Raw genomic sequence first — 25,302 nt, 5'->3', positions numbered from 1 at the left:
TAGCTTGTACGTGTAGCTTGTACGTGTAGCTTGTATGTGTATCTTGTACATGTAGCTTGTACGTGTAGCTTGTACATGTAGCTTGTACGTGTAGCTTGTATGTGTAGCTTGTACGGGTAGCGTGTATTTGTAGCTTGTACATGTAGTTTGTATGGTTAGCTTGTACATGTAGTTTGTATGGTTAGCTTGTACGTGTAGCTTGTACATGTAGCTTGTACGTGTAGCTTGTATGTGTATCTTGTACGTGTAGCTTGTACGTGTAGCTTGTATGTGTAGCTTGTACGTGTAGCTTGTACGTGTAGCTTGTACGTGTAGCTTGTACGTGTAGCTTGTACGTGTAGATTGTACGTGTAGCTTGTACGTGTAGCTTGTATGTGTAGCTTGTACGTGTAGATTGTACGTGTAGCTTGTATGTGTAGCTTGTATGTGTATCTTGTACGTGTAGCTTGTATGTGTAGCTTGTACGTGTAGATTGTACATGTAGCTTGTACGTGTAGCTTGTATGTGTATCTTGTACGTGTAGCTTGTACGTGTAGCTTGTATGTGTATCTTGTACATGTAGCTTGTACGTGTAGCTTGTACGTGTAGCTTGTACGGGTAGCTTGTACGTGTAGATTGTACGTGTAGCTTGTACGTGTAGCTTGATCGTGTTGCCTGTATGTGTAGACATTAGTACAGGTAAAAGTTGCAGTTGAGTTTAAAGGTCATTTGCGAAAGTTCTCTGTGAACTTGTACTTACGAACACGCTGTTATCACATGAATCATTTTGTTTTCCTGCGTGGTAGTGCAGCCTGACGCTTAACATAGAATCGAGTTGGTGTGGCCTTACTTGTACATGTACTACGATTCATATGTTATGCGCCAGTAAATGGGGAATTAGTCTAGCGTATGCATTATGTGTCAGCTTATTACAAGTGTCAATTGTAAACATAGCTGATTTCATTTGGAATGAATACTTAATGAATGGAATTTGCTTATATTCGCCGAAGGGGAATCAGTATTGACCAGCAGATCTCTGTTTAATGTGAAATACAGTACATACCTATAAAGATTTGAATATGACAAGGCAACATTGAACTCAACACATTAAAACAATTAATACTGTGTTCGTGCTTCAGGAATATCGCTTTCATGGTGTGATATCATAATCATTAAACGACTACTAAAATATCAGAGAAGAATACCCATAGTATGTGATATATCAGGGATGCTTCGTTATTTTCGTTAGCAAATAAGCTGGTGCGAGGAAAGTTTATTTACAAAGCGTCTTGATCTCCAAAATTGCAGGCAACAGTAACCATGGCAACTGAAGAGGAATGGGAAAACCATGGTTACGAGATCTACCGGACGGTGACAACGACAGAGAGGCAGGCCATGGGTAAACCGGTAAGTGTCGTTTTTGAAAAATAGTCAGAAGCTAGGCTGCATATATTGATGGAGTTACTGTTGCTGCTGCTACTGTTGTTGATAATGATGTTGTGGTTGTTGCTGCTGCTGCTGCTGTTGCTGCTGATGATTATGACGATGACGACGACGATCACGACTACTATAATGCTTTTTTGTTATAAGCTTGTGTTTGCCAACTTTTTTGTAAATGTAAATGATTGGTCACAAATTCTCCAGTTGAAAAAACAACACGTCAAAACATCGCTAATAGTTTTCTCTACATAAACTGTATGCTTTTTGTTTTGTTTTGATCATAAAAGTCAAATGAGAAAAACACGTTAATGCATTAAAGATGCGCTCTTACTCCCAAATAAGATTTGCCAGAATTACAACAATTGTTTTAGTGTACCCAAAAGGATGAATACATGTCGAAAACAAAAGTTTTTTATGAAGAATGCCCTATTTAATTTGAAAAGACGGTACTTCTACCTTAAGAGACATAGTAGATCGCACTAAATCTTTTAGCACTCACCAATATAAAAAAATGCGTTTTTAACTATTAAGTATACGCTTACATTCTTGTTATCAGTAATGAATAGTTTCCATAAATGCATTATTTAGTAAGTTATCACTCAAAACTAATGTTTGTTATACATGTGTATGTATTGATTTTAAATGAGGGTATCACTTTAAAAAGATGTTATCAACCGATTGTTCGCCTTCAAAACATTATGGTCTTGTTACATCTGCTTGTGTATTAGTATGGTTAAGAATGACTGTAGCTTATTCTTCTTTATGAATGTGGACTTAAATTTGCTTAAACTATTTTAAGTGGAAGCTTGTGTACACAAATCAAAACTTCAAAAATATAATAAAAATCGGCAATCGATAGTTCGGATTTAGTAAATAACTTCAATAGATATTTTGAATAGTATGCTTAAGTCTTCATTTATCTTTTAAATCATATGACTTAGTCGACCTGTGCATTCGACTTAAATGTATCCGATCCAAAATTAAGGAAGTTCTCTGTAAGCTCAAATTACCTTAATGTCAAATTATTGTGCTATACAATTTTGTTATCATTTAAAAGGTCTTTGCATAATGATAATTAATATGTAAAATACATGACCGAAATAACATCATTTTAGCTATTACGGTGTGTATAATTTCTCTACTTTTCATGTCAGAAAATAGCTCATTGAGCATATGTTTCTTGTTATCATATACCCGACTTTAAATAAAGATTCTCGTATCTTGTCAACTGAAATCGTACATTAAAATGACATAAAAATGAGTTTGTTAAAGTCATTTTAGTTTTAAAAAAAGTGAACGTTTTTGCATTTGTATATCCATATTATTAAAATTATGTACATATTGATTATTCATATGCAGTTTGGAATTTAGAACTTTGCTTTCGTTCTACGTTTTTTCAACCCTGCTTTTTTCTTTTAAACCACACACCATTATCAGTTTATTATCCTCAATTACTTTGTGGCTATCGGTGTCTTTATTCCTCGTCTTTAGGCCAAAACAAGGCATTAAATGGTAAGGTCGGCGCCTATTTCGTAGGTAGGGTCGGGTAACCCGAACCAACTGTATATTTTTAGGCCTTAAAACCACGTACTATGCCATTTTCTGTGTATGTAAACATATTTTCTCATTGTTATGTATAGAAACCTGCATTATTTGACATTCAATTTAACCTGCTGTATATATGTTTTGCTCTCCATATATGGAGGAAATAAAAGATCTATCGTTCAAATGAGACTAAAATACTATTGGGTCTGACACCCAGGTATCCAAATTCACATACTTTTATTTCGTAAACCTTAAGGTAATCCACCCATCATTAATACAAACACATTGATACTGGTAGTTTTATTTTAAAGTGACAAGATGTTAAGTTTAAATATTTAATTTAAGTTTTTAACCGAGAGCTTTTTTACATAGACATTGTGTTATTAAACACACAAATTAATAGAATTGCTATAAGCATGGTAAAACTTCGTTTTATAACCTCGTGCCAATGTATCATAAGATAAATTCAAAAATGTTATCAATGCAAAAATAATATAACGGTTAATCAAAATAAATTCAGCATAGATATATTTTCAATGTTAAAGCTGCACTCTCACAGATATACCGTTTTTACAGATATATATTTTTTTTTGTCTTGGAAAGTGCAAATTTTTGCGTTAATATATGCAAACCAATCATACAAGATTGCTGACAAAAGTTCAGATCGCAGATTTTCGTATTTCTGTTCGAAATTTATGTTTTATGGCTTAAACCGTTCCTAACGGTTTAAGAAAAATGCATATAACATCATGTTTTGTTCTTAAATATAAAAATCTGCGATCTATTTTTGTCAACAGTCTTACATAACTGGTTTCCATAAATTTGTGCAAAAATTGGCTCGTTCCAAGACAAAAAAATAAAAAAAAGTTGTCAAAACGTTCAATCTGTGAGAGTGCAGCTTTAATATCTAAATTACACTAACACATTTTTGAATCCTATTGATGGATGGGTTAGGGTCATGGCTAACCTTAATATCGTTGAGTGTCTTCGTAGCTTTATCAGTTTAAACTTCATAACAACCAAATGATGCATCTGGCACGTTAAAGGGACTGGTTAAGGTTTTATAGGGTCAGATATTGAAGAAAACAATTTCATGTGAAATCAATCGGAACACCTCGGCTATAATTCCGAAGATTGCCGGAGATGGCCGAGTTGTACGATTGGTGTGAAATGGAACTTACCAACGAAAGTACGATGGCTTTTTTAGAATTAATACATTTGAGTAGTTATACATAAAAGCTTTATTGGTCAGTATGGGCAACGTGTATATGTTTTTGCAAGTAAAATTTTCAACTTAATTGGTGACACTCACAGAATGTCAAACTGAAATTCTTAATATTACGATTTTTGATAAGATTATCCTATAAATACTTGTAACAATGTTAATATGTCATCGAAGATTCAAAAATAGAGCTCTACTTATGTTTTTTTTTCAGAAATATGACAGAAAAAAGCTCTATTTGCCAAAAAAGCGTGTCTTTCGCTTATATAGATTTAACTGCTTTAACCTTGAAAACAATTAGTACCTAAGGGAAGCTGTTTGGGCTTGTTTAAAAGGTTATGTTAAGATATCTCAATTTGAATTAAAGGGGTAAGCTCACTTAGGTTCATTTTCAGTCTAAAAAGGAGTTGATTGCCAAAATAAAATATGTGAGCGAGTCCCTTTAAGATGAAACTATCTGTCGGGTGGTTTATGTTTAAGTTCGTGTCTGTACTCAAAATCACATTTTTATATGTAAACTTGCTTGAATTTACACTTTTAGATATGGGTCAGGTCGTTTATTATTTGAAGTATACCGACGCATCGAAAACACTGTTTATAATGCATTCTAGGGTTTTTGCCATGTTTTAAGGAGGACATTTTTCTGCAGAAATGGGACAGGGTGCATACTAGGGTTTAAACCATGTTATTAAAAGGGCAGGTGCTGCAAAAACGGTACAGAGTGCTAAGGGTGGAAAGGACGCATTGTATCGGGCTGTGAAGAACCTTAATATTTTGAATGTGACAGAAGATGTAAGGAGTTTTGCTTGATCAAGGTAATATTAGGTTTCAACTGCACCCCTCCCCCCCCCCCCTTGGACCCACTAGTGACTAGTATACCGTATATACCAAAACCTAGTATACTATTGTTTTCCGAAGTGTGGATTTCTTTCGTAAATTCCTAAAAAATGTGCTTTTATTTGAGTGCACATATTAAATTTTATCCCGTTCATATTTAAATAATCTACAATGAAGAAATACCCTGATATAGGTATATTTGGTATAAAATCCCGGTTCTCAAATAAAGAAAAAGAAAATAAAGTAACTTTTACCCTACCTACTCTTTGGAATTTTGGAGATGTAAGTGAAATCAAATAATTATTTGTTTGGCCTAAGAACCTATAAGGACTTTTCTACTAGCGGAAAAGGAAACTGCACTATACGAAATCTTCAAAAAAATAAATAAGGTCAAGTCGTTTGTTCGCCTGAATCATTTGACGAATAAATGTAAATGTGATTAAGAATGGCACTTCCTCGTTGCATACGATAATGCTCATAGTGCACCAAAAAACATACAAGTGGTTTGAATGTATGAGCAATTCAGTCAATTCATCCACATATATGCCATAAATGTTGATGATAACCGAAGTCATTAATATTCGTTGGCCGTATATTTTCCCATGATTTATACCCCTAATTTCACCAGTAATGTAAACGTAACATACCACATTTTATCTATGAGGATTTGAAAAGTAAACTGACACGAAACACGATTAAACCCACTCTCAAATATGTCTCCCAATTTTGAAATTTTCATCCGGGATAGAATAATAGTCTTATTCAAACCTGGCTGTACAAAACCGGAGATTCATTTTATCATCTTAGTATCTCACTGGAAGAAATAAGCACAAGACCAGCATTGGTCAAATGCTTTTTGGGCTCGCTCAAATTCTGGATATTGTAAATAATTGTGCCAAGCAGTTGCGTAAAAATCGGAGTAGTTCAACCTAAAGTCTAATTTCGATCACTGATATACATTGTGATTCTGTGGTTATCGGAGCAATATTCACTCGTGAGTTCAGGTATAAATATCGTTAGATTCAAGTTTTTAAAGTTATTATTCAAAAACAATACATACATATGTAAAACAAACATAACTTTTGACTGATAAGCCTTAAACTACTTACTAAAAAATGCATTTATGGAAAATATTAACTACTGATAACAAGATTGTAACCGTGAATTTAATAGCAGAAAGCGCAAAAATATTAAATGATTGGTGAATGCTAACAGATTTACTGTGGTCTACTATGGTCTCATAAGGAAGAAATACCGTGTTTATGCTCGTTTCTTTCAAATAAAACTCGATATCCTTTAAAGAACCATTGTTTTTCATTTATTCATCCTTTTTTGGAATATTAAAACATTATTATTAATTGTGGTGAATCTTATTTGTGAGTAAGAGTGCATCTTTCAACATTCACAATTGTTTCCTTGCATTCGCTTCTCATCAATGCGACCCGGGTTCGATTTCCGGCCTTGGCGCATGTGAGTTTGGTTAGTGGTCAACAAGCCGGACAAGTGGGTTTCCTCCGGGTACTCCGGTTTTCCCCACAACACAAGACAAGACCACATTCTTGCATAATATCGTGCCAGCGAGAGTGATTAATATAATGTTGTAATAACTTGTTTCACAATTGTTGTAAAAATAAATATGTTTAAACTAATTATTTCCTCGTGCAGCCTTTGGAGAGATCCACGAGTTTCACGAGCGGTGCCATTAAGAAGGCGTCCGTGCAGTGGTACAAGATGAAGTGGTTCTACACGGGCAAAGCTACCAATACATGGGGCGACGAACTACAGGGATACGCCGTGGTAAGGGATACTTCGCCACTGGACTTTGCGGGGTTGGATATTCTACGCCCCGGAAAGGTGAACCAAGTACGTCTGCGATTTTTCAACCTCTGCAGAGGAGATGACGCGTCAGACGACTTCCGGTGTGCATTTTTGAAAGTAAGAGTATTATTTGATAAGACAACGTAATTTTGTATTAGGTAAATCCAAACATGTCGACTTACCCGAGTTTATGGTTTTAAAAAGTACTATATACAAATTTAAAAAAATCCGTTTTGAATTATATGAAATGAATATATAGACTTAATAGTACAATTTAAAAGAGTTATTAGTACTGATTTTTTTCTCCGGGAAGTTGTAATCGACTCGAATACGCAAATTCCATGAGAGTCGAATAAGACATCCATGATCAAAAGGCAGTACTGATAACCCTTTTATCATATACATTTCTGGCAAGAATTACATAACTTAAGAGACACTTCAATGCATAAAACATATTTTAATTTTATACCGTTTTGTTTTATTATTTACCCATCATAAGTTCACACGCAATACATATCGCAAAATAGACTCGTCCGTATTCAACTCTGCATACGTCACATCATGCAAACTATCAGGGGCGGCTCCAGGATTCGACGTTAGAGGGAGCGTAACTTAGGGGCGTACCCTTTTGACTTGCGCCCCTCCCTCAGTACCGAAATTTATTTGGTTTAAAGTGTTGGAATGGGGGTTTGGGGTCCTTCTCCAAGATAATTTTTACAATTTCTAATCCGAAATGGTGCATTTTTGGGCAATTTCTAATCCAAAATGGTGCATTTTTGGGCAATTTCTAATCCAAAATGGTGCATTTTTGGGCAATTTCTAATCCAAAATGGTGCATTTTTTGGCAATTTCTAATCCGAAATGGTGCATTTTTTGGCAATTTCTAATCCGAAATGGTACATTTTTGGGCGTATTTTATTACTTTCCTTCTCCTATATTGAAATAAAAAAAACTTGGATGATTTAAGGGGGGGCGCACCGGTTGCCCCCCCCCCCACACACACACACACTGACACCGCTTGTGTCTATCGTTGTGCGATGTTAAAATGAAGTCATGATACTAAATAGTGCTTCATTAGAATGACATTTATTATGAAATTATGTGACTCTTAAGTAATATAATTCGACTCTCGTGGATGTTTTGCAGATTTTAATATCACTCAGCTTGAGCTTCGTGAAATCTGACTCTGCAAAAATCCACTCGAGACGAATTCAACCTCCCAACCAAACATATTTCGATTCAAAATATTATCAAATACATGAAAATTCATAAATGCGTTTCAGATAAATATAAAAAATTACACGATGCATTTTATATTTGAAATTCCCCCAGTTTTCTATTTATATCTCGTAAAAACACTCCGATTTAAATTGTAAAGAAAAAAGTTATAATTTTAAAGTTGCACTCTCACATATTTACCTTTTTTACAACTTTTTTTTTTTTTGTCTTGGAATGAGCAAAATTTAGCGTAAATATCTGCAAACCAGTGGTAAAAAAATGCTGACAAAAGATCAGATCGCAGATTTTCATATTTCCGTTCCAAAATTAATGTTTTATGAGTCAAACTGTTACTAACGGTTTCAGAAAAATGCATAAAACATCAATTTTTGAACTTAGATATGAAAATCTGCAATCTAATGTTTGTCAGCAGTTTTACATGACTGGTTTACATGCATTTTCGCATAAATAGGCTTATTCCTAAACAAACAATAAAAAAGTTGTCAAAACTTTCGATCTGTGAGAGTGCAGCTTTAAGACAAAAAAATAACATCCACAGTACGGATGCTTACGAACAGTCACAACACAAGCTTGGCATCAATTTACAGTATTTATGATTAGGTATATTCAAACAATTGACCATATGGGTTTGCAAGAAATTTGATAAAGTTATGATACCGTACGGATGCTTAAGGACAGACACAACACAAGATTGGAATCAATGTACAGTTTTTATGATTAGATATATTCAAACATTTGACCAAAATGGGTTTGCAAGAAATTTGATTAAGTTTTAATACCGTAAGAAATTCCAAGCAATGCTGGTAAAATGTTCCTTTTGTCAAGGGGTCTGAGCACCATTTGTGCAATAATACATCCTTCCGATAGCATCAAGAAAAAGGCAGCCAAAAATATGTAATGGAGCAGAACAGCAATGGACGTGCACACGGCCTGTAAGATACATACACATACAAAATAAACAGAAGTCTTTTAAAACGAATACAGTTTGGTCTTTATGTTTAAGTCAGGACGAAAGGCTTTTAAAATATGTTCTCAAAGTTAGCAACAAGTGCATAGCTTCCGATAATTGATATGAATGTTAACATTACAAGTGAAATTTACGTATACCATCCCTTTGTTCAGACCATTTACTTAGGCGTTTTAAAAATAAAATGAAATGTTTCGTCGGACGTAAATTTCATAATGTGTTTTTACGGGTTGTGAAGTGTAGTCCACCCCTGCCAGAAACAGGACGTAAGCCACAACAAGAACCGTACACAGGTTGAGAAGCAAAACTGACCTCGTGGAATGTACAGTCCTGGAAGGATAATGATCTCAATTATATCTGTTGAGACATATTCGGCATGTTTTTTCATTAGTTTATTGATATGATGTTTAATTTTAGTGGAATTATTTCGATTATATTTCCTTATCGTCAATCTGTATCATGTACTCACATTGACCCCTCTATCGATCAAATTACTAGTATATAATACAACTTACCTCCAAAAGTATACATAGATCGCAATGGTAAGAACCAAACCAAGTATAGATATGCTGCATCCCACAATTGACAAAACTCCAAGGCTGCGATGGTGAACAGTTTCCTATGTAGTAAAATTAATTTCAAACAGTATTTATGAAATAACTGGCGTATTATTTTAGCAAATACAATTATTTTAGCAAATAAAACAAATAAAAAAATAAACATAATTATAGTCGTCGTGTATGCCTATGATAGGTCTGAATACATATTTATTTGATAATGCTGGTAATAGGAAGTTCCGTAATACATATACAGGTTTTTCTACTAGTTATATGAACATTGTACTAAACAGTGTTGTGGTTATCATTTCAGACTAAAATACGAATTATATAACAACCGTTTCAGAGGTACTGGCGGGGCTCATGAGGACAGCAAAGTTTGTCAGGTGGTTACACTTGCAGGACACAGTTCCTGTCTCGCTGTCAAAGTGTTCTAATTCGCATCCCTCGGTGGACCAGCGGCTATTCCCGCTACATAAGACACAGAACAGTAAGGTTATTATTAACGTATATGATATATTGATAAAAAGTACAAGATGGAATAAAAGCATCATTAAAGTGTTTGTTTAACTTCTTACTTCATACAAAAATGGTGGGGAGACTGAGCATTGTAACTTATGAAGACACAATTAAATATATTTTTAACAAATTGGCCTCTACTGCTTCATTATATATTTGAAATAGAAAAAAAGTATATATTATTTTCGCTCGCTCGTTCCAATTTCTTTGGTTGAAAATCCGTAAAACAAAGGTTTACTTTGGTGTGACTTAGGGCCAATATCTACTTTGATACAAATACCAAGAACAATTTTAATAATTACTTGATGGTATATTTTGTTTCTGAAAAAGGCTGTATCTTTCATTTTCAGTGTATTAAGTCAAGGTCTTTGTCCTATATTATAAAATTCATGGTTTATCGAATTTGAACTAGAATCATGCCGTAGAAAATACCATGTTACCATGATAAACCATCAGCATTTAATGCTCACAAAAAGATGATCCCTGTGATAAAAACTTTGGAAGCAATATTAGCAAATATCTTTAGAAATACCTTAAGTTTGTTTTCCAAAAGGAACAAGCAGGGTCCCTTAATTCATTCTGAAATTACAGACGAAATAATCAAAAGTTTATTGATATATGTTCATGCATAATGCTGAGTTGGGTCGATAATCATTTTATATTTTGTAAGTACATTCTTATAACATACGATAACCAATATTATAGAATAAAACGACGACTGTAACACAAATTATAAATTTATAAATAAAACACGTGATACTACAGGATAGACTTAATCACAAACATATTAACCGAGAGCCGGTTTGAAGACACAAAGATCACGTCGAACAACTCCTGAACTCAAGACAAACAACCTTAAATAACATAAATGTCAAAATACCGTTATTATCAATCGCCTCGGTGAGGAGAGTGAAGCAAAGTAAGCCTTAAATACAATAAATGAATAAACAAAAAACTGTCCAAGTCCTTTCAACACTTGCATAGTTGAATAGTAAAAACTAAGGATTGAAAATCTTTCATATTCATATTCGATAATCAAAAGTAATCAAACTAGGCATTTCGAACAATCATCGACTTCAGTCACTCACAGTCATTTCAACATAACGAATGTCTTCTTTAGCCATCATAATCATGTGTATAACACATCAAGATTATGGTATGAGCTGTTTCAATTTGAACAATATATTGCAGCGGCTACTTCACTTCGCAGTACATAGCGACAATTGATATTTGATTTATGTAATCGATGATTGCCGACCTTGGACGCAAAATATCGACTTTCGACTGCACTTTGCTACTTACTTTAAAACCTAGTCAACACAAAATCAACGAAACATGAAAAGCCATAAAACAACAGGCACATATTACAAACATAAATACGTAAACTACATACAAACATACATACGTAAACTACGTACACTGTCGAATGTCGAAATATGAATTCAAACAGTTACATACATCAAAGACATGGAAGGTTATGCTGACGTTCTCTGTTCTGTTTTGTTGTCTGTGAAAACTGAAGGACAGTACCGGCCCGTTGATTGAACTGTCTAATCTGGCAATCAAAATAACCAAGAACCTATGATACTAGTGATACATTATAAGTCTTGCAGTGCACAACAAACACTAGCATGGATCGCTAAGGTTGAGTTGTTGATTATTTTTCTAAACAATATCTTTTAAAAACTATAACTTATATTGGTAAATGTTTTTGTTTTATTTTGTTGATACATGTTTGCTAATAAAACGCGTATGGAAAAGTAATTGTACTTACGAGTCGATATCATTTGAAGTTGTAGGCAACATTCCCGACATGTTTTTAAACAAGCCGCCACTAAATACGTTTTTACCTATATATATATATGTAAACAAAATGTTGTTTCAAAAATGAACCTTTGCGAAGATTTTCCATACTAAGAACGCTGGTCAAACTGTTCGCAGCGAAAAAATCAGAAACAAATCAATCAATATGTTTATCAAAAATGCGCTCTATTATATATTATAAATTAATAATATACGCGATTAGATAAATTCGATGAGGACATATCCGAGTAGCAGACTAGTAAAGATCATTTGTCCAATAACCCTCATTTAAACAAGCGATTTGCTCTAAAGTCAATAGTTTTTTGTTCTGAAATCAAAATAATGTTAGAACATTTTATCAGAATTGCATTTACTTATATGTGTACAAAAGTCTAAATATGTACCAATTATTAAAAAGGGTTACCTTGTCCACAGCCAACGACGATCTGATCCTCCATACTATTCGTTGTATTTTTGGTATTACCGGCATTGGACGGAAACGTAATATTGTCACAACTGTCTACTTGACCAATTTCTATAACTACATTGAGGAAATGTAATAGGGTATTTTCACACAAAGAAGATAGTCTTAAGACATTTAAAACTAAGGAATAAAGTTGAAAACGTCTTGAACACAAAATATTATAAAATCAAAGAGAACAGGCTATCGTTCTAGGGTAATGAAACAAAACAAATATCCAATCATAGGACAGAGATCCTCCCCTAACACACACACACTTTTTTGACCCGGGGTACATGCAGGGGCGTAGCCAGCGTTATGCATTTACGCATGTGCATAACATCAATTTGAAAAAAAATGAAAAAAACAAAATGGCCAAAAAATGGCATTAAAGTCGAGGGCTAAGCTAAAATATGAAATTAGAAAAAAAGATAGATCAGCTAATGTAAGCATTGCTTCTCTGTGCTAGAAAGCCTAATGAGCCTATTTCAATCACTTGATAACTACAAAGTCGGCGGCCTTGAGCCTAAAAATCCCTCCAAATACACCCATTTTCCATTTTTTCCCTGGGGAGGCTCCCCGACCCCCAATCGGATACAGGGATATTCTCCCTCCTACACCCGCCCCCTTTCGTGCGTAACATTCAGTAAGGTCTTGCTACGCCCCTGACATGGTACTATATAAAAAAATGCGCCTCCCCCTTTAAATTCATGTTATCCGAAATTTACAAAACAATGGCAGAGTACATGTTATTAACTGACATCATGTGTTAACAAAGATTTTTGGTTGGTTATCATTTGACTTTGGTCCATTTTTCATAATTAAATTGAATTGATTGGAAATATTTAACGCAATTCAAAAGAATGAAGACCGTAACAGTTCAAGTAAATGTGTACTCGAAACAATAAAATACTATACCATTAAATACTATTCCTATCAATAATTAATATTTTTGGTACCAGCTGATTAATTGATAAAACACCGGAGACGGTAACCGCAGTTATATATATAACTGTTGCTTTTTTTTTTAAACATCACCATTTACAAATAAGAAAGCGTTTAATCTATATTTCAATAAACAAACATATCTGCGAGAAATGTGCATTTTTATTACTTTTATTTTGTTTGTAGATTTTTGTTTTCGGAAACGTAAATTACACCCTTTCTCAAAATAGATATAGCTCACATGTATTATTTTTTATTATTCATAAACAAAAAAAAAAGTTATAAAATAACGTGTTATAAAATAACATTATATAAATAAGAGTTACATGTCAACCATACAGATATAGTTTACGTTGTTAACCCTGATGGCTTTCAGAACGACTTGTTGTCAAGAATTCAAATCATGTTTCATAATTTAAAAAAAGATGGATAGTGTGTTTTTTACTATTAAATGTCAGTCAAAATGTGATTCGATAAATGTTGAAATAAAAGTTATCAACATTTATAAAGAAGGGAGCGGTTCACTGTCTGTGACCCATAGCCTTGTACTAAACTTGCAACACAAGTATGATAATTACTAAATATGCCAGCTGATTATATTATTCTAATAATATATTCTTAATGAGTTCTTTATGCAAATAATTATTTTGAGTGTGAACGGAAAAAAAGAAGACATGATTATGTCTTATTTAAAAGCTACTCTGCTCCTATATACTAAGCAAACTTACACAAGTTTGGCTTGTCGAACTCCATCGTTAAATTCCCGTCAGACGAGTTCACAACTTTCGAAATAAACCGGTCGATTGTGGTTAAAACAGAGACGGCACCAACTCCCTTCTGTTGTTTTAAAATAAGTTAAACAAAAACATTAATTTACAATTACAAATAAATAGCAAAGTGACAGTTTTTATATGTTTTTCAGACAATTATAACCAAGTTATATCTTGGAGCAATTATGATCAATTGAAAAGTAGAAAAGCGGTAGTTAAGTAATTTCTGTATACGTTGATAAGAACTAACATTGATCTTTACTGCTTTCAAGACCACTTCTGAATTAAGCAATATGAAACTGATTATCTAGGTTTACATGTAATTTACATATTTCGTAATTTACACTTCGTTTTCCTCTGAAAATGTTATACTTCTATTACCATCCTGTTTGTTATCGCTATAAGCTTTGTAAGTTTTTTATGCGAAATAAACTACTTTTGTATTGTATTGTATTGTATATTTGTTTATAAATTAGACAATCATGTTTTTAGACCATCTGCTTAAGTACTCGAAACGTACAAGTTCTTTACAGGATTAAGATAACAGGTTGTTTTTTCTACACTTTGCCATGTTCAGTCATAGGAGGTTTGATAATGATAAATCTAACACATAGCATCATTGTTCTGGTGTACGTGAATGTAATTTGCGTTACATTTACTCCTTTAATTCTTAGTTTTTAGTCTTTAAATAGGGTCTATTTTTATGATGATCACACAAAGCCGTTTTTCCCTTCGCAAAATCAAACTGAAGTTTGTACATTTTGTAATCGGCTAATGGAAATAGTTAATTAAAGAAATTTCGAGAAATTAGGCCAGTTGCTCGTTCTCGTACTTTTTATCCGGAAAACATATCTAGACAAAAGAAGAATAGGGATAAGAATAAATCTTGTGCGTACAACAGTTAACATTAAAACTAAACTTAAATCATATTTATAATATACATGTATTGGAATATCAGTGAAAGAAAGCATACGTACGTCTTCAATCAAACTTTTCCATGACGATGTCGAATTTCCATCCAGTAAATTACTCGCAACATCGAAGAAACTCTAAAACAAATTAGTCAATTATTTCACCTCAAACCAAACATATAAACTGAAAGTTTTGTTGCTGTTTTTATTTCGTATGAAGTTTACGAGGCTGGAAACACAATTCACAATGTAACACACGTACGTTTGAGTCGTTATTGATTGTAGAAGGATTAATTTCGATGACGTCAATGATATCATCAAGGATCTGGTTAACATTTTGTAGATCGCCAGCTGTTGGTACATTTTCAGTAGCTGTGGTCAAGGTATTTGTTTCCTTCCTTAACTGTGACAAAGCCTCTGTGGAATTGAGGGAGCCATCTAAAACCTACAAATTCATAGTTTTAGTTAACTCAATACAATCACTTGTCTTATACATTAGATCGCACATCAATTTGTAATTTGGACAAATGACAGGGGAACATGTTCATATAATGGTTCATTAGGATAATTGTTCATTATAAAATGTTTAAAAGCATAACAACGATGACGCGGGTTCAAAAAGAATGATCTAAGACGACTGTACATCATTTGAAAACACATTTAAAGGCAGAATGAAAATATGTAGTGACCTTTTATCCTCAAATTCTACAACAACAGAATAGTTGCTATTTAGGGGTTGCTTTCATGACGTATAAAATTGTTAAGAAAATGCTCAAAATCACATGGGTGCAATCACACGCATTAAGAAAATCAACATAATTATTTAAATTAATGTTAATTTCACTAATGTTTTTGAAATTCTGTAGTTGACTAAAATCCCCAACAAATAAGCTGGTAAAGCCTCAATATCTCGTATATTTAAGCAACCCTCAACGCAAGAAATGCTAGCTACTGAACAATATTCCAAAGAAAACGATCACACGGAGCGTTCGCGATATTGTAACGTTATTTAAGCTAAGCTACCTCCCGATCATGCATGGCAGTTCCAAACACAACCAAAATTATTCTCGGAACATATCCACCTCTTTCGATTGGAAAACAAATGAGTCTGGCCAGACGCCAGAGTCAGCCTTGTGGTTTTGAGTTTATTTATACCCATGCTCTGGCATGACCCATCGGCTTGTTAGTCATATAAGGTTTTCGGAGCATAGTACACAGACAGTATGTAACGCTGGTTGAAGCTACACTAGTTCTTAAACGTACATCAAGGTATTGCACTAATACACGCCGCCATTTAACGTTAAAGTGAGACGATTTGTATGTTTTAGTTGTGCGCCGGAGAATCGAACCTGCAACCCTGAATTGAACGCCATGTGTGTTGCTACTACACAACAGATCTGCTACTCTTGCTAAAGTCCACAGTTCACAATCATTGTGTTTGGATTAGGACAAAGGAATGGTCTACAATAATTTAAAACGGGTGAAAATGTAGTTTAGTATATTATTAGATGTTCTACTATGGCTCATTTTGCCATTTCAAATGTCGTTCCGTTTCTTTAAGAATGATGCATTCCAACGATCTGTTCATACACATATACTGTTTTTATAAATATATTCCTGTGTAAAAAAACTCCATCGATACAACTTTTATTGAAATTTATTTCATATCCTATGACACTATATAGTATAAGCCAATAACCAAATAAGGTCGTTAACTCATTTTAAGTATATATTAACAGTAGAAATAGTATAAAACACTATAAACGTATTGTTTACCTTAGCATGTAATTCCCGTATGGCCTTCCGTGTACAATTGTTAACGGGGTTTAGAAATGTGCCTTTCTGACAACGACGATAATAATTGCCTAAAATATCACAGTAATTTATATTACTTATATTACGTGAACTATAAAATATATGTTTCATGCCATACTCTTTAAAGAGCACCTGTAGCGTTTGTTTTCTGATTGTCTTAACAGTTTAAAAGGATGAGAATGGTCAATTGGTTCAGATAAACGCCTTTCGACCATGACGACGAGGGTTCGAGATCCTCCGGAGACTTTGAAAAATAACATCAGTGTATATATGTTTCAACCAATTAAACAGAATCGATATTAACTGTAAGTAAATCCCCTCAGAATTTTAAGAATAAGAATATACCTTCGTATCCTTTTTGACATTTAGATAGAGATATCTTCCCGTCCTGAGCTTCTGGCCATTCCGCCCCATTTTCTATGGATGCGCTGCATATGGTTGGCCCTGAATAATTCGTGTCGACATGCTGGGTCAGTCATATAATTGCTTAAGGACTGTGGTGAATAAGAATGCCTACAGATACTCTACAACTTTTGCTACACAATACAATAATTTTATGCATTATTTATGGTGTAATACATTGAAACAAAAACATTAAAAATCATGATTATTTTTGTATAGAAGATAATATAAAAGTGCCCGTTTGGTTAAAACATGCATTATGTTAGTTTTGGGTTTTCAGCTACAAAAAACGTATCAAAAAACGGTTACCTGCTTCAGGGGCCGCTGTGTACGTGGTAAGCTTTCCATGAGCATTTGTAACGTTCCCTGATTCGCTATCTTCTTCAATTGTGGTATCTTGCAAATAATAGAAAGACTGTACAGAGTAATTTGAACAAGGGTGTCCCAAACTTTTTGCCAGGAAGAACACATTCAAAGGACAAGTAAAAGAAATACAAGAACGGACCTAGAGAAAGTTAATACTAATCAACAGTAAAGTTAAAGTCGCTTTCTCAATGAAAATAACAATTCGTAATAACTTGACCATAACCAACGTGAGAATTTGCGGACGTTTAGACAATTTGGTATTTTTGAAACAACAAACACAAATTGTAAATGATTCGTTTTAATCTTATTGTACACTCGAGGCAAACATTCACATATTAAATTATGATAAAACATTTGCAATTGCCATGATAAAATAGATGCAATGAAAAAAACACAATTGCTGGATAATTACTGCCACTCACCGGATACTACTATTCAACCTTTATAATAATATTCAATAAAACCTACAATTGTATGAACTCCACCTATCAACGCGTTCTTAACTGTTGGCGAGGTATTGCATACAACGCCAGATGGAATATGACCTTTGACTTCATTGCCAGTAACTGTTTCGGGCTTAATGGTGCCAGAGAAAACGTATAATCCAAGTTGTCATAAGATAGAGCCTATATGTATAGGTAAGACTTAGAAATGCAAAAATATCTAATTTCACTCATTCAAACAAAACAGAAAAATGTGAGCAAACAAAAAGTAAAAATAATAAAAGGCAATACATATTATTCCGTGCTCTTTAAAACTGAAATCTCAAACTAATCAAATCACTTCTTGACACTGAATTCAATCTTGTTTGTTCACTGGAGAATCCTCCAGGGTGATTTATATGACTGGTTCCGCAAATCGCAGCAGCACGACGTGCACAGATGAGATATCTTGAGATGAAATGCACTCTCGGGATTGTCCATTACTCTGCCTGTGTGACGTTACAAATGATATAGTTCTGGGTTGAATGTTTTTAAAAGCATACCGCCTGTGATGATACATCACCAAAAAACAACAACCATCTTTGAGTTTGGGGTTAAGTACAATGAGAAGCGCAATGACCGGTCGTAATTCATTATTTGAATGGCATTATTTTGGCCTCCAGTAGACTGAAGCTTTAGGGTCACTCCAATAGCTCGTGGCGTAAAGTGAAGACTGAACATGCATTTTGCACGACTTTGTTCTTTCATGACCGTCGAATCTAAAAGGACAATTTGACATTGCAAATGTATCACTGATTACAAAAACAGACTAATAAAATGACACAAGGAATACTTTTTAACAAACCTGACAAACAAATAGTTTTATACTTATTGTTAACGATTAGATTTCAATTTATGACGTATTAAGCAATGCATAGATACAAAAAAAAACAAGAAGGGTGCATGAAAGCAAATTATCACAGTTGTCACTCCCCCACCGTCCACCATGAAAACAGTCGCCAGTGTTTGATCATGTCCGATAGTACCATTTCATTCTCGATCGAAGGTACCCGATATAATAATGATAATAATGACGTCAGTGCTTAAACAAATAATAAAGAATAATACATGAATATAAATATAAACATACTTCCAATATGTACATCTAAAAGAACAAGGACTTAATCGATGAGTTACAATTGCTTACACATTTAAGTTCAGCACACTACCGATGCGGCATTTGTGTCGAAGAAGTCATCACATATTGATCCCCAGCGTTCATTCATGTACACTTCGATAGGGACTTCGAAATGAGTGGCCCCATCAACAAGCCGCACTGTTGTATCATCTGGAGGTAAGTATAATTTAAGTGGACAGATTTACCGAATATCGATATTTCGATATAGATTAATTACGGTTAGTAATAATAATTGAAAACATATGAAAGAATGAACTCACCCGATTCATGATTATCTACAGAAATTGACGGTGTCCTTGATACTGTATATATTAAGTCAATACACACTTATTTAATCTTACGACTTTGTCATATAATAAAAAACATATAAAAATATCAGACTCACAAATTCAAACCAAAAAGCGCAATGCCATGCACAAACAATAGTACAGATCAACAAAAAGAAGTGGAAAACATAAACTTTAGAAACTTGTTTTAAACAATTATGAAAATACATATTCTTCCGTTCTCTTAAAATAAAATGAAATATTAAAATATTCAAATCACTTCTTGACACTGAATTCAATCTTGTTTGTTTACTGGAGAATCCTTCTGGGTGATTCATATGACTGTTTCCGCATATCGCAGCAGCAAGACGCGCACAAATGAGATATCTTGAGATGAAAGGCACTCTCGGGATTGTCCTTAAACTCTGCCTGTCAGCTGTGACGATACAAATTATATGGTTCTGGGTTTGATCTTTTTAAAAGCACGCCGTCTGTGATGATACATCACCAACAAAATAAACCATCTTTGAGTTTGTGGTTAAAGACAATGAGTAGCGCAATGCTTTATAATGACCGGTCAGAATTTACTGCCATGGTTTTGCTCTCAAGTAGACTGAAGCTTAAGGGTCATTGAACTGTCAATAGCTTGTGAAATAGAGTTAAGACTGATCGTGGATTTTCAATATCTTCGTATTTTTCTGTACGTCGAATCTAAAAAGACAATTTGACATTGCTAATGTATCGCGGATTACAAAAAAGACTAATAAAATGGCTCAAGAAATAATCAAACTTAAATAAATTATGACTAACCATTACCAGTTGAATACTATAAAGCAATAATTAGATAAAAACAAACAGGTAAGTGGCATAAATCAAAGTTTTCACAGTTGTGACTCCCACATCCACCATGACAACGGTCGTCAGTGTTTGATTCATGTCCGGTAGTACCTTTGCAATCTCGATATTACAATGGCCTCTGTGCTTAGACAAATAATATGTTATTATACATGAACGTAAACAGCAACATATTTCAAAAATGTACATTCAATAAATATAAGTATTATTAGATGAATTAAAAATTGCTTACACATCTAAGTTCAACATTCTACACGCAGCCGGTGCCGCATTTGTGTCGATGAAGTCATCGCATATTGTTTCCAAGCGTTCACTTGAGTACTCTGACTTGGCGGCCCTTAAAATGTAACGAACCGTGTATGGCTTGGTAGGGTTTAACAACGTCGTTTCTTCTTTTTTTTATTTCATTCACAATAGACAACATAACATCAAACCGGCTGTGCATATTGCAACATTTCAACATTTAGAACATAGGGAACGATAAAAAAAACTAATCTGTCGCAATATTCTAGAGCTCAATATTCTAGAGTCCGTTTGTACGGACTCGATGAGATAGAGAATCACAATTATATAAAGACAATGTTTCGAGAAAAAAATAAGTTAAATTTTAAAATATTCACTAGGCACCAACAACCATATCAACACATACAGCAACAATATTAATTAGTGAATGTACCTGCAAAGATAACGTCGGCATTCAGTTGATACAGAATCTCCAGGAGAATAAACGTCACCGTTTCCATCTTGCCCATGTGCAGCTGATATCCCTGAATTCACAAATAAGCTCCTTTTTCACAAATTTATGCATATATGCTTCGTTTTCATTTCCCAAGTATTGGATAAACTAGGAGTTTGATACCATGGTAGAGTATTACAGGTCATTAATATTTCTAGCAAAAAATGGAAGATCTCAGCGATAGGCTATCCATGAATTGTTTGTAATTTACGACGGGTATTTCCTTTGTAAGGTTATTATATCTAGAAAGTTCGGACACTCATGAAATAGCCATTTCTTGTATAACGTTTGTTAATTACAATTTGCTTTAAATAAGTTTGCAACGTTTCAGCCTTTTAATGTGTACATATACATACATTAAACACATTGGATGAAATAAAGATAACTAAAAAGCGAATTAAATATCTTATTTGCATATTCTTTGGGTATCTTGGGTATCGAAATATAGACGAAATCACGCTCAAACAGTTTAATGGAAAAAAACTAATAACAATGGCAAATTTTACAACAAGGGACTGAACTATGAATCAGATATATCGGATGTTAATATACACAGGTTATGATCCACCAATAAACTAATCACAACTACGTTCTGGCGTTGGCCTTGGAAAATACATACTTAGATCCTTTGATCATTATTACCTGTTTATGATTGAAGATTAACAACATATTACCATTTAAAGTTCTTAAGCGCAATCGTAACGTTGAGATTGTACGTCATGTTTGCATATAGTGTCGATGATTTGGTATGTCTGCATTTAGACGTTCTATAATTAAAATTTACAAACACGTGTATGTGTGGTGTATATAGGTAAATATTATAACGTTATTCTTATAAAGATGTTTGTGCGGACTCGAAACCAAGAACAGCTCGGCGAATGTCCAATTTGCATGTGTGTTGATAGGACTACTCATTTTCAATGTGCTCCACTATCATCCTTAGAAAAAGACGTAAATGTGTTGGAACCATTACCAATTTCCGTTCTACAAATCATACAGAATGGACCGTGAACAGGAGTTTTTAACAAAATTCATTATATCATGTGTTTACAGACCTCCAAACCTTACAGACACCCTTTTGGATAATCTAATATCTATGTTTGATAAAATGTCAAAATAAGTTCGGTCAATGGATCCTTCTCGAATGCCTAAATTACCATTCTATGAACACTGACGAAAGAAAGCACCTTTTAGATGTTATAGAATATTCCATCCGCACACTCTTATCAAAACACTGTTTAATGTTGAACTTTGTACAACCTAATATTCGTGTTACTGTTAGATTACCAAACTCAAAATCTGTGTCCAAGAAATCGCCACTGTTCATTGTCATAACTTGGTATTTACACTTATAAATCCGTCAATAACAAAACTTGACAAAGACAAAATTAATTGCATGAGTTTTAAAGATCTTAATACTTATGTTATGGTTGTAGAATATGCCCCAATTAAAAGTCCCTCTGATGATGTAACTAACAATAATAAATCACTGTAGATAAATTGTTTGACAATTTTGATACAAATGAATTTCAGAAAATAAATGAAACGCTAAAGTAACTCGGGAAATAAGCGACACTTGAGAATCCTTGTAACGAATTTCATAGAAATCAATGAATAATTACTTTCAAGTAATATGTATTTGAGGAGTCGAATCAACAGATTTTTGAAAAACAATAGAGCCATTTATTACAAAATAAAAACAAAACTGAATGTACAACCTTAAATCATCCTAGTATATGAAAGTTTTGTAACTGTCTAAAACACCAATAGCAAAAATGTTTTATGTTCCCTTCACAAATGCCGCATTTATGTTTAATAAAAGCAAACTGTTATATCGTAGTCAACATTTATTCATTTGGCCTGTGTTATCTTGTGTATTTAGTTAATAGTTAGACCTCACATCAATCGTCAAATATGACAACTAATGACATATTTTGTTCTTGTTTTTGTGTTTTTATTTCTTTAATTTAGAATTAAAACTATTGAATGCACACATTTATTTTTGTATTTGATATAGCTGCTTGAAGGTTTGTTTGGCTTTTGATATTGGTAGGCGGCTACTGATTACTGCATTTGACCCCTGTATAGTGTTGCTAAAGATTTAAATATTTGAGAAGTTGGTATTATCAACATCATCTGTAACCATTTTTATTTGTTTTGAAGCACTAAATCCATGTAGTTGATGTTGGTTGTTTCAAAACATTCTTCCCATACATAGATTTTCTAGGTTTCATGTACACCAATCGATGGACGCAAGAAGAAATGTTTTAGAGATTCCGAACTACTTCCATACTGATGGAGATGAACATTCGGAACTCCTCGGCCATTTTTATCGAAAACAACCTCGGATGTCATTCGGAACTCCTTGGACATTTTTATCGAAGCAACCTCGGATGTATTTGGACGGTTAACATCCTCAAAAAGTAGTACGTTTAAGTCCGCTGCAAGTAGATCGCGTAGCAATTTTATTTAGCAATTAAACTTCATGACTTAGCTCTTCGGAATCTTAATTGAGTTCGCAATACTACACATCACTGGCAATTAGTTTAAACTTAGATCAAACGATACAACTCTAAAACACGACATTTAATTAATGATATAATTAAAAAAAAACACGAACTACTTCAACTGAAGTACCGGCATACATCAGAGGTTGTTTTCAATAAATAAAAATGGCCGAGGAGTTCCGAATGCCTCGGATGTATGCCTGTACATCGGTAGAAGTAGTCCGTACAATTTTGAATCATATCATTAATTAAATGTATTGTTTTAGCTTGTTTTTGTTGATCTTAGTTTAAATTGATTTCCAATGAAGTGTATTATTGCAACCATAATTAAGATTCCCAAGACTTAAGTCTTTAAGTTTAACTGCTAAATTAAATTACCACGCGATCTACTTTCAGCGGACTTAAAAAGACCCGATTTCTGACATTGTAAACCGTCCATATACATCCGAGGTTGTTTTCGATGAAAATGGCCGAGGAGTTCCGAATGGGAGATAAATTAAAACGCATTAAACAAACGAACTGACAAATTTAATTTTGAAAATGATTTATTTTAACTTTGTTCATTTGCATGAGTTGTGTTTTATAATGTATAAGGAAAACTTAGCAGCAACTGAGATGTATATTCTTTTAAAGTGAATTTGTTAAATCAAACCCTATGCGTAACTATCAATTTTCGTCAAATTACAGATATTCCTGTCAAATTTTATGTTACCGTTAATAACAGAGCTCAGATTTAAATTTTTGATGATATTTTATCATTGAAATAACCAACTTGTTAACATTGCTCACATTAATTTAACAAACATAAATAACAACCTTTTTTATAAATGGGATTTGAAATAAAGCTGCGAGGCCACAATTTAAACAATACCAAAACATTGCTATTACGTTTTTATTTAAACTTAAATCGTATGGGTTTTTGTTTTGTTTCAATCACTAAAGTTAAATATCTTAAACATAAAAATGTATCGAAATAAAAACAAAACTTATTTTGTGCATCTGTCACATATAAACCAATATTGAGCTCCTTTAAACGAGATTTAGCGATATAAAATGTGCATACATTTGGTAAAACAATATCAAAAAGACTTACCAATAATCGAAGAAGTAATCAATTAGTCCGTTATAACGAAACCCAAAATGCCGCTCGAAGAAAAGCAAAATGCTGCTCGTAGAATACATTTTTCGGCAAGACAACAAGGACAGGAATGGAATCAACATTTCAAGTAACTTATCTGAAATCAATTTCAAACGATTTTGTATAAGGAAGTTCTTCAATTAAAACGAGTTGAGGAAATTAGTTTCCTTACATCTTTGAAGTATAATGTTTAGTGTACGTGCTTGAAAAGGCATAAGGATGTATGATATTGAGATGTTGAGAGAATTGTTGAATCGTAATATTTGTGTTTATTGTATATAACCCTATGTCATACATGTGTCTATAATGTTTGTTTTCTGTGTCTGTACTTTGTACTGTATATATTTGTAAAGCTGCACTTCTCTTCACTTATGGATGATAAACAGAACTAACTAAACTTAACTTTATCTTGGTCTCTAATTATTATGTTAAGTGTACGGCCTTGAAAAGGCGAAAGAAACTCTAAACCCACCCACCTAAATAATTATAAAAATAGTTAATATACTATAATAACGGGGATTCTATACCAAACCGCCCTATATCAGGGTTTATCCATATTGCAGACAATTTAAGATATAAAATGGT

At 33.6% G+C, this 25,302-nt stretch overlaps 2 protein-coding genes across 2 annotated transcripts; one reads left to right on the top strand and one right to left on the bottom strand.

Annotated features, from left to right (window-relative positions):
• Window positions 1–898: 898 nt before the first annotated feature.
• Window positions 899–6,988, top strand: LOC128237746 (uncharacterized). The gene is made up of 2 exons (XM_052953330.1): window positions 899–1,386; window positions 6,689–6,988. Exons 1-2 carry the CDS (start codon window positions 1,300–1,302, stop codon window positions 6,986–6,988), a joined length of 387 nt encoding a protein of 128 aa, XP_052809290.1. The 5' UTR covers window positions 899–1,299.
• A 1,857-nt stretch (window positions 6,989–8,845) lies between these two features.
• LOC128237745 (adhesion G protein-coupled receptor L4-like) lies at window positions 8,846–24,856 on the bottom strand. The gene is made up of 17 exons (XM_052953329.1): window positions 24,673–24,856; window positions 21,013–21,103; window positions 20,569–20,673; window positions 17,539–20,192; window positions 17,173–17,271; window positions 16,789–16,877; window positions 15,275–15,457; window positions 15,079–15,150; window positions 14,060–14,168; window positions 12,351–12,467; window positions 11,898–11,973; window positions 11,582–11,678; window positions 10,656–10,702; window positions 9,943–10,075; window positions 9,563–9,666; window positions 9,275–9,377; window positions 8,846–9,010 (listed from the first exon to the last, which is right to left on the bottom strand). Exons 9-17 carry the CDS (start codon window positions 14,082–14,084, stop codon window positions 8,846–8,848), a joined length of 867 nt encoding a protein of 288 aa, XP_052809289.1. The 5' UTR covers window positions 14,085–14,168; window positions 15,079–15,150; window positions 15,275–15,457; window positions 16,789–16,877; window positions 17,173–17,271; window positions 17,539–20,192; window positions 20,569–20,673; window positions 21,013–21,103; window positions 24,673–24,856.
• Window positions 24,857–25,302: the final 446 nt, after the last annotated feature.

Source organism: Mya arenaria, chromosome 6, assembly GCF_026914265.1.
Source record: "Mya arenaria isolate MELC-2E11 chromosome 6, ASM2691426v1".
Taxonomy (NCBI): Eukaryota; Metazoa; Mollusca; class Bivalvia; order Myida; family Myidae; genus Mya; species Mya arenaria.
The sequence above is the reverse complement of the archived record's forward strand: the minus strand, read 5'-3'. Positions and strand labels throughout refer to the sequence as shown.

Excerpts from the sequence above, each read along its gene's own strand:
- LOC128237745 (XM_052953329.1), bottom strand. The coding sequence starts at position 14,084 with ATGGAGTTCGACAAGCCAAACTTGT. Across the intron at positions 11,679-11,897 it reads ACTTCAAATGATATCGACTC|ATTAGACAGTTCAATCAACG; the intron begins GTAAGTACAATT and ends TTTGATTGCCAG. Across the intron at positions 10,076-10,655 it reads TTTTGGAAAACAAACTTAAG|CGGGAATAGCCGCTGGTCCA; the intron begins GTATTTCTAAAG and ends TGTCTTATGTAG.
- LOC128237746 (XM_052953330.1), top strand. The coding sequence starts at position 1,300 with ATGGCAACTGAAGAGGAATGGGAAAACCATGGTTACGAGATCTACCGG. Across the intron at positions 1,387-6,688 it reads GGCAGGCCATGGGTAAACCG|CCTTTGGAGAGATCCACGAG; the intron begins GTAAGTGTCGTT and ends TTCCTCGTGCAG.